General features: G+C 43.0%; 1 protein-coding gene across 15 annotated transcripts in view; it reads left to right on the top strand.

Annotated features, from left to right (window-relative positions):
- Positions 1–17,986, top strand: part of IQSEC1 (IQ motif and Sec7 domain ArfGEF 1) — a 298,040-nt gene that overhangs the window by 240,608 nt on the left and 39,446 nt on the right. For all 15 annotated transcript variants that reach the window (XM_074550173.1, XM_026798151.2, XM_074550167.1 and 12 more), the window contains 2 exons: positions 15,237–15,516; positions 16,093–17,357. In XM_074550173.1, the coding sequence (XP_074406274.1) occupies positions 15,237–15,516; positions 16,093–17,357 (1,545 nt within the window). The remainder of the gene's footprint in view (positions 1–15,236; positions 15,517–16,092; positions 17,358–17,986) is intronic.

The raw sequence follows: 17,986 nt of genomic DNA, 5'->3' as shown, positions 1-17,986 counted from the left end.
GCTGCATGAAAACTCCAGGAACAAACGAGTTTTCTTCTGGTGTGATGCTGTGTGTGGATTTATGATAAACTAAAAAAGTTATCCTGCACTTGCAGTGCACTTGCAGAATGAATTTATCTCCGATGCATTGTGGAAGTTCATTCCACGAAGTGATTCAGCCAAATGCTGAGCTGTTGGACTGTTAAAGAGCATTCAACTTAGCTAAAGATAGAAAACATCTTAAATTGGGTGTGGGCATGTGTGGAAAAATATAAAAGGAGGAAATGACTGGATTTAGTGTAACTATGTATGAATGCAACAGTTGCTTTTCTAGGAAAAAAAAAGGCAAAATATTTTTTGATAAAGAGAAGTGTTTCATAGTACAGTTTAGTCATACATTTAATGATCCTTCAGCCCATTTTTTATCCTTAAGGAAAAGAATAATGTAAGTTTCCTGTGTGGAGTTGGCAATGTTTGCATAAGTGATGTTACCTTTGCATGCCTTGCTACAAACATAATTCATAACAGTTACTTTAGTGACAGATTTGCCTATTACACAGTAACGTTCTGTTATTCATCATTGTTTCAGACTTTTTTCCTCCATTTGTACACTGCTATGCACTTCCTTTCAGTTAAACTTGATTATTCTGCCTGATGTGCTAAAAGAGGAATTGCTGAGTCCTTAGTTTGGATGGTTGTATTTAACTGTGTCTATTCTTGTGGCAGATATCCTTCATATAAACACAGAATTCATTACATCTATCGGGTGCTTTGGGAGAACTACAGCCATGCTGGATAAAATGACCCATTTTCCATTTTACTTCTACTTTTGTACCAGGTTTGGTTTTGCTGTTGAGATGCCCTGTTCTAGTTCCTGAAAGATATTGAGAGTACTGTTTCAAAGTAGTCAGCTGGGCTTTTTTTTCTCCTGGTTTAAGCTCAATGTTTGGGTTTCCCATGAGAAGTCATCTATCATCCTTTTTTTTTTTTTTTTTAATTTCTACCAATCTGATATAATTCATTATCATCCAAGATACTGAAATCCAAGATCTGGAGCTGACAGCATTCAGTATCAACAGCATTCAGCTTCTTTGCCCCTTTAGAAGCCCTCTGGGAATCCTGGTGCAGTTAATAAACAACCTGCAGTTCAGTTTCATGGAATAATTGGCAGCTTTCAGGCAAGGAAGCCCAAGGATTCGTTTTTTGCACTGAAAAGTGCAAATACCAAGTTGAACAGTAACTCTGGTTTGTTGTTCCTGTGAGAGTCTTGTACTGCAAGGTTGCAGGGACTGGATCCAGGGAGTGCCTGCAAGGAGACCTTCTCTGCTGGTGCCTTCAGCAGTGGTTTGCTGGGTGTTCCTCTGGAGAAATGGGAAGTGATTTCTTAGGATTTCATTGGTTTTCTCACCCTGTGACCATTTCATGTTTGCAAAATGAAAAATCTTTCAAGAGGATCTGTTCGTGTGGCTGTAGAAAGTGTTTCTGCCAAAACTGGGTCTCCATGAGGAGAAAACTTCTCCATAGCCTGGAGGCTGGGGCTGTTTGGTGCCTCTGAGGGCAGTGCAAGGACTGTGGGTGGAACCTCCTTTGAAACAACACTCTACCTTCACACTGATGATGTTTGCCCTGGATTCTGCAGATGTCAGTTCAGGGCTCCAGCTCTGCAGAGGGGCAGATCCCTCAGTTGTGGGGCTGATCAGCACCCTTGGCTGATTGCCCCGGGGCTGCCTGCGAGCTGTGCCTGCCCTGAGCACAGCCAGGAGGAGATGGATGGTGAGAGCTGCTCTAGAGCAGTGCTCTGCTGCTGCTGCCATTGCCTGGAGGTGTCCAACAGCTGCTCACACACCTCAGCCTGTTCCTTGGGGCTTAACACCCCTGGCGTTCAAAGTGCAGTAAAAAAACCTCGGGACACCAGTGCTGGAAGTGAGGAGCTGCTTTCCGAGTGAGCCATGAGGCTTCCAGCTCCTGCAGGACTCTGAGAGGTGCAAAGGAGGGTTGAAGGTATTTTTGAATATTGGATTTTTAAAAAAAAATTGTGAAGCACCACAACTTGAGCCTGGGTTGTTGTGCCTTCTCATTGCAAGGATTTACCATAATTCATAAAGGTCTTTCAGGCTGCAATTTTTTTGCTCCTTCAGCATTTACATGGCTCTTCCTCTGTTAGACCCAATGGTAATTTTATCATTAATTTCAGAGTCAGGCCTATTTGAATCACAGCAGCTGTCAATCAATTATTTCTTTTTATGTTTATTTAATAACAGAACTGCAGGAGACCTCAGAAACTGTAACCAAGGTGGAGCCCTGCTTGCTCTGTTTGTTACAAATTAAATTTGTGAGGATGTGCCCCTAACCCAGGCACTGCCTGATCCACAGAGCAACTGGAGTTATGAGGAGGTGGCTCATGAGTTAGAGGGGAAAGTGTGTTGGTGCATTGCTTTTGTTAGCCGTGCTTTGTTTAGATGTCATTTGTATTTAAACAGGGTACAGGCCACAAGCCAAATTTATATTCCTGAGTTTGCTGCTTTATTTCTGTTGCCTCGGAAGTTACAAGAGCAGAATCGGCCTGTGTTTGGGGCTAAAAGTTCACTTTTAGTATCTTGTATATTGCCGTTTAATGTCAAAAATTATGTAAATACAGGTTTTGTTTAATTCATGAATCTTTGTTATGCAAAACCAGTTACTGATCATGGACTTTTTTAGCAAGACTTATTAATCAAAAATATTTTACTTACACAGCCCTTCTCGTGTCTTCTGGGAATCCATTTGAATTTTATTTAGGTTCCATTTAGGATACAGACAGAGATGGCAACTTCACTGCACTGCTGTGATTTGACTCCAGGTTTCCAGAGAAGAACAGATGCTGCTTTAATCCACTGTAGCACAAAGCCCCAGTATTACGTTAAAGGGGAATGCAAATTTAACTAAATAAATCCTTTTGCTTCCTTACAATAGACAAAGGACTAGAATCGTTCTCATGAAATAACTGTAGAGATGTCTTTAATAAAAATAAAGTAAAAAAGACAAGCTGTGGTATGATAAAAAATCAAACTGTTTAGTCTCTGTGAGAGAAGCAGAAAATTAGAATGATGGCTTTGATAGCCTTTAGTACAGGGAATTGATGTATTATATCTGTTAATGAGATTCTTTCAGTAGTTCAGTGTCATCCCAGTTAAACTTGTGCTTATAAACAAAGGACACAATTCCCAGTTGCCTTCTGCTGTGCAAGCACAAACAAAATGCCACAGCTATGACCTGACGTGCATTTACAGCAGTGGCTACATACAGGGCACGGCCAGAGAAAAAGAATCCTGAGCTTGTTTTGAGGGATGCTTGTATTATGTAGTCCAAAAAATTGCATAAAGTGGCCCTTAAAACTCACCAGAATTAGAAGGGTGGATGTGTCATGAACACTGAAAAAGAAAACCAACTTCTTGTGTTTGTTAATCTATCCATGACCTTTCCAGTCATCCTCACACGAGGCAAAGCTGAAGGGTTTTCTGTCCCAGGGAATGTTTGCAGCCAGCCCTGACTCTGCACTACAGGAGCACTCACAGTTTGTTTTCAATTGAATTTTCACTCCCAGCTCCATCTCAGGTCACACAGAGAGCTGGAAACAGCAGCAGGACTGCTCTGGGTTCAACTGAGTGCAGGGATGATTTTTGTGTCACTGGAGTGGGAGTGGTCACAGGAGAGATCATTCCATTGTCATGGTCAGGCTGGGACAGGCCATGGCAGTGCATTCCTGGGGTACACCCATGGGAAGGGATGGATGATTTAGTGGGGAGCTGTCCTGCCTTTACAGACAGGACCACAGACTGGGTTTCCCTCCTGGTTTGGGGGCTGTGCCAGGAAGTCATCCTTCAAAGCAGAGGGACAGCAGTGTTCCTGAGCAGCTGCAGCTCCAGGGAGCAGGCCTGCACAAATCCCTGACCTTCTGGTCATGGTGCAGCCTAAGAATAGGTTTTCTCTCAATCTGACATCACTCTGTGTTCTCAATCAGGAATAAAATTACTTTTCTTTCTGTGTGGTTCTTCATTATAGTAATGTGCTGTGATTTGGCTGTTGAGTTTCCATTCTAGAGGTGTCTGGGGTGATTCTTGTGCTTCAAGGTGACCTTTTCACAAGGTGTTAAATGTTAGAAAATGTCAGCTGTTCTTGGATTCATGAAAGGAAGTTCATTGTTATTGTTTATATTTTCTTTTCTTGTATTTTACTCTCTGAGTCTTGTTTAGAAGATACCACTGATGTCAAGCATTAGTAGAAACTGAAGAAGGAGCTGATTTTAATTCTCTTAGATTTGAGAGAATGGGACTTTACAGCTGATAGATTCCTGTTAATGCTAGTCATTAATGCCTTGTGTAGTGAGAGAGAACAGAGGATTACCTGCACTTAATGGAACTTGTCCCAAATGATGACAATGTGATGCAAACTTGGATTCTTTATGTGTTATTAAGAAGTCATTAAGATATTTTGATTAGGTTAGCCTAGAAGAAAAGTATTCCAGGTTTTCCTACCACAGTGCAGTGTGTTACACAAGACCATTTCTCACTGTCTTTGGTTGCAATTTTCAAAATCTGTCTTTGCACGATATCACATTTTCATCTCAGAAAGTGGTGACCCTTGTTTGCAGGAACTGGGCTTCTACCCCTGTCCTGAAAGACACTTTTCCATTGTGGAAAGATCTGTGAACTTTGCTGTGATGAGGAGCTTGCAGATGACCAAGGGTTACCCCAGTTGTGTATTTTAGACAACTCCTGTTGAGGTTGAGCAGCCTCACGTGCAGCCCCAGCTAAGCCAAGCTGCAGCCCCATCACAGACACTGTCCCAGAATATTCCTGAGCTGGGAGGGCCCACAGGGATCCTCAATCCAGCTCCGAGCTGAAGGCAGTGCAGGGGTTGGTGGTTCTGGGGGCCAGCAGTGCTGGGCAGCTCCAACATGGCCTGCACAGCCCAGAAGCTGCTCCTCTTCTCTGTGTGTGCAGTAAAAGATTTCCAAGGCAGGAGTTGCTACCTGTGTCACTCTGTCATCAGTGAGGTGAGTCAGAAGTTCTATTGAAAGCCTACAGTTAATTCCTCTCTGACAGAAAGAGCTGTAAAATGTATAGACTCAGCATAATGGGGAGGAAATGTAAAAGGAAGGAAGTTTGTGAATGAGAAAAAGCATCTGTCAGCTCTTTAGCTGATTTAGAGGTTATGAGCAATCTTCTGAGGTCTCATTTCTACAAGAGTGAAGATTTATGTGTGGTACCTTTGAGTGTATCTGCAAAACCTTCTGTTTGAACACATTGCCTTGAACCTAAGGATCATCACAACACTGTTTTTTCCACCAAGCCCCATGCTCCCAACAAAAAATCCATTATTGGTTTCCTTAGACACTGTGTTCTGTACACTCTGATACAAACCTTGGGTGTGCAGCAGAGGATAAAATCTCCCTTTTATGAGGATGCCTGTGATTACAGAGAGGTGAGCAGTGCTCCTGTTGCAGGGAGTTACAACACCTCTCCTGGTGTGGGCAGAGAGCTCAGGGCCAGTCCTGCTCTCACTGCCTGGGTGACAACACCCTGGGAGCAGGAGCAAGTGCTGTGTTCTCATCCTGTCCTCTCCCACCCGAGAGTTTCCCATGCCCGTTTGCACTTCAGCATTTCAAAATTACATTGTTTTCCCTTAGAGAAAACTGGTAGGGTTTCATTCTCTTTTTGGGTTGGTTTTTATTTTTTGAGGCTTGGCACAGCAAAGTTGGCAAAGTGGAGGGTTAGTGCAGTGATTAAAATGGAATGGGACTTTTATATTATAGATACTTTCAGATTCACTTTTATATTATAGATACTTTTAGATTCATTTAGATCAGTGAGAGGTTTCTCTGATCAGACTTGTAACAGCCCATTCTCCTTTTGGATTGGCTTTTTAAAGCATGTTACTCTGTAATTTTTTGAGTTTTATTTGTAACTACAGGGGGAAGTCAATCAACCACTAGAAGTTGAACAGTCCCTTTCTGATTTTAAAGAAGATAATTTTGACCAACTATTTCTTAAATCCTAGAGAGACAGCAAAGTATCTCATGTTCATCAGTGCCATTGTTTGAAAGCACAACTCATTAGATAATAACAATATATAATAAGTCATTGAAAGGAAATCCTTTGGTTGTTCTGAATAGGTCCTTTTGTACAACATTCATTTGCTACAGAGATTAAAATATGGTCAAAATGGACACAGTTGTCATTACTCAATATTTATTCAATGCAGTGTCCAGTACAGAAAGATGGTTTTGTTGTCATTTCTGCTGCATGGACCCTCTCATGCTCTTTGTTTATGCTGCTTCTTAATTTCCCTCACAGACTGGCAAAGACTGGTCTGCTCCAGAGTTGTTCCCCGTGCTCTGTACTGGGTCATAAGCATTTCAAATGGTGCAGGGACAAACCTTTAAAATGAGTCAAGTGTTAGGCTTTATTTGATCTATATCTGATCTAATTTGATTGATATTTAATTTTTGTTTTACTGATTTGATTTATATTAATTTGATTTAGATTTGATCTGAGATCGTTTTAACTAACTAGAACGTTCTAGGTATGACATTTCTGGGCCTGAAACATTGATTCATTAAACAGGATTTTGTTAAGCATCTTCAAAGTAGTTCATGTTTCTATCAGACATGGAGCAGCAGAGGGGAAAGAAGAGTTTTACCCACCAAGACCTGAGTGGGAACAGGAAATCAGTGCTGCTCTCTGACAGACCCTGCCCAGCAGCAGAGCTGCTCTCAGCCCTGCCTGGGACAGGCTGGACACAACAGCTGAGGAGGTGAAAGAGGAGGATGGCTGGCACAGGACACCGAGGATTCTTGCACTGTATCAAATGCTGCTTCAGCTGTGTGTGCAAATCAGGGTTTTTCAGCTGCACACACTAAATCTTCCTTTTTAAACGTAGCAGCGTCTGCAGGGCGTGTCATATGGACAGTGGAATGTGTGCTAATATATTGCTATCTTCAGTCCATGTCATATATAGTGTGGGTTTGCTAAATTGAGAGGATTTCTGCTGATGAATGGTGTATCTAAATAAATTGTAAATAGTTGAGGTCAAATTCTACTACAACTGCATTGAGAAACTCCACAAATTTTTCAAGCTTATCATGTTGTGTAAAAGTTTGCATAGCAGGGACAGGACAAAGTCTGCAGTGGGAGTCAGACCTTCACAGATTTTGTTAAGGGATCCATCCCACAGACACCACAGTTACATTAAAATTGTTAGCTTTAGTCCATGTAAGAAACAAAGCATCCTTTTGAAGCACACAGGACATTTTCAGACATTAATTTTTATGCTGACACATCAAGAAGAAGAACTGGCCATAAAAAAAATTCTACAACTTGGGCTGGTTTGAGCCACAAGCCTCAGATTATCACCCCGTAGTCATCTTTTGATAATATCAAATTTTTAGAGTTGTTGCTGGATAAACACACACTGGGTGATGATTAACACAGATTGGCAGCGAGTGATGCTGGCTGACTCCACCTGAGATAGAAGTGAACATTTGTGAGCTGCACCCAGGTTCTCTTGGTGCTGCTAAATAATGACAATGAAATACAGCTTTGCCTTCAGCAGGGAGGTTCACAGGCACTGAATGGCACTGGGGAGGGTTGGTTGGGTGGATCCTTCTGTACATTCCTGTGTCTGATGGCCAGTATGCTGCCACTGCTTGACAGAGGTGATCTGAGAGCTGGTTAACCTTCCTTGTGCTCTTGGAAGCTGAAGATGGTCTCAATGAGCTTTTCCCAAAGGGATATTCTTGGTTCTTAACCCTGTTGTGTTATTGCCTAAAATGGGTGGGTGGTTTGGCTCTATTTCCATCTCACTGCTGTCCCTCTCCGTGTCAGAAGATGCAGTGCATTCATTCCTGCATTCTGCTTCAGCGGGGAGAAAATAACCTCTCATCTTTCACTCTGCTCTCTGCTGCTGCTGATGGCATCTAAGAGTGTGGGTCAAAATGCCCTTTTTCACAAAGTGTTTTTGTAAATGCCTTTTATGGGGTTACTCATGAGAATTGCAGCTTGGCAGTGGCTGGGGAGGGTTGCTGGGGTTGTTGTGTGCTTTGGGAATCAGAGCAGGGAGCAGCTGCAGGTTTGCAGGCACTCAGGGGTACCTGCCTGTGGAGCTCTGCCCTCCCTCAGTGCCTCTCAGACTGTTTGACCCAGGCTGCTCTTATTGGCACTCTCACCACAGAATATTACAGAATAAGTGACTGCTTTGTTAGGGTTTGCTTCTGAGACACATGCAAATGGTGTCTGGATTTTTCTTGCAATGATATTTGACTTCAGTCAGATGAATTACCTGGGACATTACTTTGATGTGCATTCAAAGGTTTCATTTGTTTAGAGCAGAAACAGCTGAATTGAGAGTGCATTGGAAGTAAAACACATTGGTCAATATTTCTCTGCTGGATCAAAGCTTTTGTCACTGCCTGTGAATGCTGTTGTCCATCATAATGGCTTTGAACTCTTGGCAGGGTGTATTTGAAGGCAGATTGGTTTGTTAATGCTATTGTGCTTATTGAATTCAGGGATTTGTGTAAGTTCTTAATATAATTGACTTCTGTTTACTAGACAGCACAAACCAGACATGGCAATAAGGACTAGGTTCTAGTTCAAACTGCATTAATAATAAACTTCTGCTCAAATGTTCTCACTCCAGTGGGGATTATTGTATTGGGGGGTGGAGAAAATGCTAAACCATGTCAAGTACATGTGGCCAGTTGAGAATTAATGGAGAATGTTTGGTGGGTAATTGGAGACAATACAGTGCACAGATCAGAGCTTTAATTAAATGCACTCCTCATTAATGCAGAGAGCAGCACAGGTACTGAAGCACGAGGCAGCTTTGAGGCAGAGGGCTGTGCCCTGTGCCAAAGGAGTGCTCTGGGAGGTGAGCTTGTGTGGGGAGCACAGCTCTGGAGAGCAGAGTTCTGCCTGCAATTGTCACTTAAAATTACACATTCAGACCAGGCCTTCGTTGCACTTGTAAAGGCAAAGTTATGTGCAAGACATTGACTTTTGGAGAGGTTTGTTCCTATGTGGAATGGCCACATTTGGCCTAAACATTTTTGCTATTTGAGTGGTTTGTTTCAGCCGTCGTGCTGGAAGTGCCTGGCCACACCAGCTGCTGCAGCAGCTGCCATCCTGCTTCTCTCTGTTACACACTTGGTTCCAGGGGCGACTTCTGGTCTGCATTCCCTGGGCTAGGTAGAGAATTTGGGCCTATTTCAAGTGGAAATCTATAATTAGGAGCTAAGATCACAGTTTGACTGGTTTTAACCTCCACATTTGAAAAGATGGTTGGTGTAAAACAGATGCATAACATCTTCCTCCCTGGGCATTTGGACCTGTTTATACAGAATATTTATTTTTGAGTGAGGCAGAAGTTTTACTGGAAATGATGTTTATGGAATGAGATTTTAATGCAAAAAGCTTCACTCTGTGGTTTGCATTTAAATCTATCCCATAAATCCTAAGGCAGAGTCCCAAGAAGGTATCTGGATACTTCAGCTGTGGATATGTTGGTGTTTATGGGCAGGAAAGTTTCTGGAACAAAGGAAGAAGATGAGTTTGCTGAATTGTTCTGTGAGTAGGTGTGACTTCAAGGGAACCAGCTTTACATTGCATTTTTCTTGAAGAGGGAAATAAATTACATGGATCCAGAGAAAAGCAGGCAAGTGAGAGAAGGATGATTTGGCTGAGGAATTTCATGAAAAACCACTCATGCAAATGCTTCACTGTTGCAACAAATAAAATAAAGTATCAATTCTTCATTAATCTCAATTTGAATTCAGGCTGTGCTGACTACCTGGAGTTTTAGTGCTGCTCTCCCACAGCCCTGCCTGAAAACCTCCCTGCTTCCCAAAGAACAGAGCCCTTGCATTGCCATGGCCAAGCTGAGTGCCTTCATCACCCTGTGCTGACTGGAATGTTAAGCTGGGCATGTTTTTGTTGCTGTTTTTGTAATACTCATGCTGCCTTTCCACAATGTAGAAGAAAAGAAATTTATTCAGTGTACCCATGTGTTCATGCTATGGAAAAATCTTTAAAGATGTAACAGCACAAACTTATTATATTGTCATACTTCTCTTTGTGTCCAAAACAATTTTTTAACAGGATTAATATAATGCTGATTGGTTCTCATGTGTGTACTATCCAGTTGTTAGGGCCTGTTTTCAATTTCATGTCTTTATATTACACTGTTGAAAGTCCATTCTGAAAGAGTGATGAAAATAATTCTGATTTCAGAGAATGCTCATTGTAAAACAGCCTCTCAAGCAATTGCTCTGTTCTGCTGGGAGGATCTTCTTCTATTTTAGAATGTTGCATGCAGTTTGGGTTTGGCATTTGCATTATTTAGAAACATGTTTCATTTCTTTGTTCCAAACTAAATCTGCAGCAAACCAGTTTGAACATTTGGGTGATTTCTGGAAGCATATGTTCCCATTATCTTCATATTTTAGTTCTAAAAATGCACAGGGACATTTGACTGCTTGAAACTGGGGGGTTTCTGGGGTGAGAGGCAGCACTGAATCACTGCTTGCATGTGATGGCATTGTTATATACTTCCTTTTTATATGCACATAGTGTTAAAAACAAGGTTCTGGGCCTCAGGAGGAAAGGGACTTTCTGCTTTTCTGGTTATCAAATGTCTGTCTTTCATGGTATAAATTCTCTGGCAGATAAATTCTTGTGCCTCTGCATCCAAACCAGCAGCTCCTCTGGTCATTTTGCCATTAGTCAGTGGAACAGATAAATCCATACTCGTGGAAAAGCTTGGGGTTTGCTCCTTACTGGAATTCAGGTCTTTTTTAAGATTTCTATTTTAAGCTCAAATGTTGAAGTTCTCTTATTTTCAAAATATTGTCTTTGTTGTGGTTTTTTTGTTTGTTTGGTTTGGTTTGGTTGGGTTTTTTTTTTTCCTTTGCTAATAGTATGGCAAGATTTGAAGGAAAAGGAAGGTGTGAATATAAAAATGAAAAAATAAAGAATGACAGTAGATAGTCAAACATCATGAATAATATGTTACATCATGAATAATATGTTATTGTTTTAAAATTTTAAAATATGGTAGTGGATTTAAGGTACTGGTGCTAATTACAGCCTTTGTGATTAGAAGTAATAACTGAAAGTGTGAAGTGAGAGCCAGGGAAGAACAGACCTGCCAGGCTTGTGCTGCTGAAATGCCTGCAGAGGAAATGTTTTGCTTTGGTCATGGCTCACCACACAACTGCAGGGGAGAGAGGAGACAGAGCTTCTTCTGATGAGGTAGTTCTTGCAAGGAACTCATCCCTGAACTGTGGGAAATGACGGTAAAATCAGGACCTTTTCCTAGCAACAGCAGCTCCTCCCCTTTTTGCCAGCCTGGATTTTTTTAACAGTATTATAAGCTGAGGTTTACAGGAAGAAATTTTTAGTTTCTAAGAAAATGCTAATTCAGTCAGTGCTGGCAACTGTTTCAAAAAGTTATTTAGTTGTATAAAGTTTTTCAATGGCTCTATTTTAAATTTTTGTTCATGCAAAGTCATATTAGTAATACTAATTATTTTTAAATATTTCATTTTCATTCTTCAGCTGTTCCATTCTCTGCTTCTTTGTAAAATTCTTGCAAGCAACCTTTCACTTTTTCTGGCTTGGCAGATAATGAATGTCAATTTTCTGCTGAAACAGGAGTGCAATAAAGGAGTTGGACTTATAGGTTAATTTCAGCTGTTTTGCATTCTCCTAATAACACACAATTAGAATATTCAACAGATTGCTGGGCTCACTAGTAATATGCAGTTGCACATTGCAGGGAGATAAACCAAATTAATCCACCAGAATTTTTTATTTAAAACAATGAAATTATCAGTAATTGTACTGGACATGTCTGGTAGGTAGCAGATGCCTCACATTGGAGACCTTTATAGAGAAGCAGTTCCTAATTCCAGTTGGGATTTTTAATTAACAGTTCTTTAATATAATATATATGTTTGTATATATAGTAAAAGCATAAGTAATGGTAATTACCAGTATCACAGTGTCCATTTCTGTAGTGTGCTCAATGTCCTTAGTGTGTCAGAGAGGGGCAGTGTGTGCAGGGTGTGGAGCTGGAGCGGCTGCAGAGGTGTCGCAGCTTCCCCCTCAGTCCAGGCAGATTCTCCTGGTTCTCAGTGCAAGCCTGGAGCAGAGCCCTTGACATTTGTGTGTGTTGGCAGTTTCAGTGAGTGCACAGAGGAAAACCACCCCTGAACCCTGCAGGGACTGCTCTTGTTCTGAGTCTGGCTCACAGAATTGTTGGGCTGGAGAAGCCCTCCCAGGCACTGAGCCCAGCCATTCCCCAGCAGTGCCACGGCCACCCCTGCCCCGTGTCCCCAGGTGCCACATCCACACGGATTTTAAACTGTCCCACCCAGGGAGCAGAGCACCTGTGCAGAGCAGCCAGTTTCTCCGGGAGAAGGCTGGCAGGAACAGTGCCAAAGGTTTGAGGTGCCAGCAGGTGACATCCCCAGCCTGTCCTCACACTGAAGCAGCTCACCCTGTCCAGGAGGAGAGCAGGCCGGTCAGGCAGGACCTGCCTTTGCCAGCCCCACGCTGGCCAGACCTGCTCTCCAGGGTGTGCTGGCACTCAGGGTGACCTGCCCTGTGACCTGCCCAGCACTGAGGTCAGGCTGGCACATCTGGAGCTCCCCAAAGTGCCCTTGCACCCTTCTTGCAGAGGGCTGGTCCATGTCTGATAGCCTGCAGTGGCCCAGGCCTGCTGGGAGCTGCCTCAGTGAGCCCGGCTGCCAGCTCTGTGCTGCTCCCTCCGTGCAGCAAGCCAGCTTGCCATCCTTGCAGCTTCACACAAATCATATTTGTTGACATGGTTTTCTTCTCCAAACATATGTAAAGTAGAAGAAGTAGAAAGCAAGCTGCTTCTCTTTGCCAGTGAAGTTTCACTTTAATGAAATAATTCATATGGAGCTTCAGCTGCTCCTGGGAGGCCGGGAAGAGCTGAATGGGGGAAAGCCTTCAAGCCTGTGCACGTGTGTTTGCTTGGAAGGGCTCTTGTTGTGCCTGTTGTAAATGTAATTATTTCCATGCTTCAAAGGTCAGGTGGCAGGGAATAGGCCCATGAGCAAAATGAGAGCGAGCATTACAGTCAGTCAGGCATCACATTTATACCTGGAAAAAGCACAAAAGGCAAAACTAAAAATTAAGAAGGAACCCTTAACTTTAGTCAGAACTCTGGGAAGATATCCTTCCAACTTCTTGTGATTAGGGCAGTGCCCTTTTTGTTGAGGAAAAGGTTAAGGGATCCATGGAAGGTAATGTTATTAAAATGTCAACAAGAGGTTATAATCAGCATGGAAGGGATATTAAATAGTTCACAATGCAAGGGTGAGGAAGGCAGAAAACATCAACAGAACCGAAGAAGATAATTCCAGCCTTCCTGTTAAAAACAAATTTGCCATGCTTGTATGGAAAGTACTCACAAATAAACTTGCAGCTAGGATGTGCTGTCCAAAATAGCACAGCTCACAGCTGGCAGAGCAGAGGAAGGAGTTTCAGCGTTTAAAAGAGAACGTGAAGCAGCTCAGTATCATACCGTGTCTTTAATGGATGCTTCAGAGAGAATGACCTGTTTGTTTTTAGCGGGTGCTTACACAGTTTCAGTGTCACTGCAGAACTCTGCATAGTTTATCATTTTTAAGTTGAAAGCCAGCTGTATCACGGAGGGAAAGGGATTAGTTTCCTGTCAGCTTCCTTTTTGGAAAAAGCAATGTGTGCACACTGCAAATATTTCCAGCCTGGGTTAAGTATGTTTGAAAATACCTTTTGGTTGGAGTCATATTTTGATGGGCAAAGAGAGAGGACTTGCTTTCAGTTTTACATGTTTATAGAAGCATTTTAAGAAATCTAAGGGGCTTTTTTTTCTCTCCTTCCCTTTAAAAAGTACAAACTGTTCAAGCTGGGAGAGTTTGGCCGGGGTTAACCCTCAGCTCTTCAGTCGGAGGAGAACATTCTTTCAGAAATTGCTCTGTACTTTTTGAAGGGACAGCTGAGAGACAACAGGAGGGCTTTGGCTTTTAAGTACAGATGAATGAAGGAAAAAAATACAGGGTGTGGTGGGAATGTGGAGTTTTACTTCTTTGGAGTTTGGATGTGCCGTTCCTAAAACAAAAGGTAGGGGAAGTGCTGCTTGTATTGGTGCATGTGTGAAGTGTTTGCTGAGTCTTTTCAGGAATTTAAAAAAAAAATCGTTTTTCTGTCAATGTTCTGTGTACACAGGATGAGACAGACAGTAAATATTGGTGTGAAACATGAAAAGATGGAAGAGTGAAAGTGCATGTATTGCAATGTGAGCGTGCCCTCCTGCAAATACAACCCAAATACAAATTGCTGTTAGTCATCAGTACTTCAGAATACACCTAGGGCTCGGTTTTACAATGTTTCTTATTGTGTGCATCCCTTTTAATAGAAAATGGGATTTTCCTTTCCTTTATTCCTTAGCAATAACAGCATTTGTGTGAAAACAAAGTAGTCTCTTTGCTAGATGGGTGCTGTTGAGCTTTCTTCATCTGAAACCATGTTGCTTTCATTAGCTAGAAACACCATCCCTTGGGATGCTTTTACTCCAAAACCTACCAAAAGTATCCCATGGGAGCAATCTTTCACTAGCAGGGAAATAAATGAGATTTCTCTTGCAAATTCTTTTCCCAACTTTAGTTTTTAGAAACATCATAGCTCTCAAGATCCATTAAATCCCTATCTCCATGAGAGTAATCCTTTTATGTCAAATTGTAATATAAGGGTAAGAGAATATTGCTTTAATTGGTCAAAGCAAAGAGAGACATAAATAAGCATCTGTCATTTTGAATGGAGAAGCTTGGAAATAAGCAGTCTTTTAAGAAATTAGAAGTTTTCATTCATTTTACAGAGTAGTTCCTGAGTGACTTACTCAGGATATTATTAGAAATCAGTGTATAAAGTTCAATAATGCTTGAAACCTCCATTGTCCTGTTTGACTCATGCTCTAAAGATGTCATGGGCATGACAGATTGAGACTTGCAAAAACTACAGCACAAACTGCAGCAGAAACTGAGCCGTTTGTCATGAAAGCCATGTTACTTGAAACACCTGCATGCTATCAGCAAAACTTGCTGGATGCCTACACAAAATGAAACTAAAGCAGAACTGTGCTGTTTGCTGGGGAGAATTTCGGTGTGCTGGGCTCACCCGAGGCTTTTGCTGTCTCTCTCTTTCGTTGTGCAGCGTTGAGGGGGAGGCTCCCAGCAGCGAGACCGGCACGTCCCTGGATAGCCCGTCGGGATACCCGCAGGGCCCCATAACGCACAGCTCCGCCCTGAGCCCCGAGCACTACGAGCACCCCTACGGGCTCTACTCCATCGCGCCGGGCCAGCAGCGAGCGCGCCGGCCCAAGCTGCAGCACTCCACCTCCATCCTGCGCAAACAGGCCGAGGAGGAGGCCATCAAACGGTCCCGGTCGCTTTCCGAGAGCTATGAACTCTCCTCAGACCTACAGGATAAGCAGGTATTTGTGCTCTGCTACCTCGTGTGTGTCTGTGAATTGGGAGAAGTTTTTTCTAGCATCGCTTCACTTGGGACTTTTAACTCTGGTCTCCTTTGTCCCATACTGGAGAAATGTGTATTCGTTGTCTCCCTCCTAGAGAAAAGTGTAAAAGATATTAACAGTTTAATTAAGATTTAGTAGTTTTAACAGTTAATACTGTTAAAAGTCTAAACAGTTCTTGGAACTGAAATTGTATGCTCCAGGAGTGTACTAGAATGTAATCATGCAAAATGTTTTTCTAAGAAAATGAGTCATTTTGAAACCCAGGTGTTTTTGTTGTCACAGAAAGGAAGGAAGAACTTATTGCAACTGATATTCTCTTACATCTGTGAGGTGAATTAATATACTTTTGTATTTTATGGTGGAATTTGCAGATGACTATTCAGTTCATCATTGGAGTTTTGAGTTTTTACTTTCAAAACCAATACATATAAAGTCTATTAAAGAGGTTAGGAGAGTGCAATGTTTTTGTGAGGCGTTCCCCTTGTCCCGAGCTGCACGAAGTGACTGACGAGGGGTGCGTGTGTTCCCTGGCAGGTGGAGATGCTGGAACGGAAGTATGGGGGCCGTCTGATCACCAGACATGCTGCCCGCACCATCCAGACCGCCTTCCGCCAGTATCAGATGAACAAGAACTTCGAGCGCCTGCGCAGTTCTATGTCCGAGAACCGCATGTCAAGGCGCATCGTCCTGTCCAATATGAGAATGCAGTTTTCCTTTGAAGGACCTGAGAAAGTCCACAGCTCCTACTTCGAGGGGAAGCAAGTTTCTGTTACAAATGATGGGTCAAAGCTGGGCGCCCTCGTACCGTCGGAGTGCAACGAGCTCGGGGAGACGGCGACCATGAAGTCCCCGGCGGCGTCCACTGATTTCACTGATGCTATAACAGAACTGGAGGATGCCTTTTCCAGGCAGGTGAAATCCCTGGCGGAATCCATCGACGACGCGCTGAACTGCCGCAGCCTGCACGCGGATGAAATCCAGAGCGCGGAGCAGGTCAGGAGCCGGGAGATGGAGAGGGAGAGCTGTGCCCCGAGCAAAGCAGCGATGCACAACGTGGATCACAGGAAGCTGGACGAGATGACGGCGTCCTACAGCGATGTCACGTTGTACATCGACGAGGAGGAGCTGTCCCCGCCCCTGCCGCTCTCCCAGTCCGTGGACAGGCCGTCCAGCACGGAGTCGGACTTGAGGCTCCGCTCCGTGAACTCTTCCCAGGAGTACTGGTCCATGACCCACAAAGACGACAAGTTAGACACTGATACGAGCTGCAGGAGTACCCCATCACTGGAATGCCAGGAGCAGAGGATGAGGATGGATCACCTCCCCCTGCTCACCATCGAGCCGCCCAGTGACAGTTCCGTGGACTTGAGCGACCGCTCGGAGAGGGGCTCATTAAAGAGACAGAATGCGTACGACCGAGGCATCCCCAGCCAGCAAGGCAGCCCCAAACATATCCCTCACAGCATTCCTGCCAAGATCATCACCCGGGAGGAGCAGGAGGCCAGGCACAGGGCTAGGCCCATAGACAGCCACTTGGCCATCAATGGCACAGCCAACAGGCAAAGCAAATCAGAGTCTGATTACTCTGATGGAGACAACGACAGCATCAACAGCACTTCCAACTCCAATGATACAATAAATTGCAGCTCAGAATCCTCTTCTAGGGACAGCCTAAGGGAGCAAACCTTGAGCAAACAAACCTACCACAAAGAGACTCGCAACAGCTGGGATTCCCCTGCCTTCAGTAACGATGTTATCAGGAAACGCCATTATAGGATTGGGCTGAATCTTTTTAACAAGTAAGTACAGCAGTTCCTGCCTTCCTCTCAGTGTCACTGAGAATGAGCCAGGAATATTCTTCTTGTAACAGGTAAGGTAAGGCTGGTGTCTGGTACTGACCTTTCAGTGAATAAAAAGGTGCTTGTGGTGACTGTTCATGTTCAAGTGTAAGTTGATGTCTTCATACTTTAACAGCTTCAGGAGAAAAAGAAAAAATGTAATTATGAGTGTAGGAATGGTAGTAAATTATTGAAGATTAATCCAACTCCCTCCTTGGGGAAAAATATGGTGGCTTGATCCTGATCCATTTTTTAGTGTTATGTTATAAAAATTCAGATTTCTTCTTGCCCTAATCATGAAGGTGGTGTAAAACTCATTGGGTAGGAATTAGAAACAGCATGCAGCATATGATGAGTTTCCTGTTTAACACTGGCAGGGCCTGGAATTTGTTCAGTAGATTTCATTAAAACTGTGATGCTAAAAGCCAATACACTGAATATTTTTTATACTAAATGAATATTTATCATTTATCACAGAACTATCACAAAATTTGTATTTCTGCCTATGACTAATAGTTTTCCTATGTTTTCCCTGTGGCTTGAGTGATTTCAGGTCTCCTTTTCAGGTAGCAGTGCTTTGATGTGTTTGG

Source organism: Zonotrichia albicollis, chromosome 12 (assembly GCF_047830755.1).
Source record: "Zonotrichia albicollis isolate bZonAlb1 chromosome 12, bZonAlb1.hap1, whole genome shotgun sequence".
Lineage (NCBI taxonomy): Eukaryota > Metazoa > Chordata > Aves > Passeriformes > Passerellidae > Zonotrichia > Zonotrichia albicollis.
Note: the sequence above shows the minus strand (reverse complement) of the source record. Positions and strands in the feature narration are given on the sequence as shown.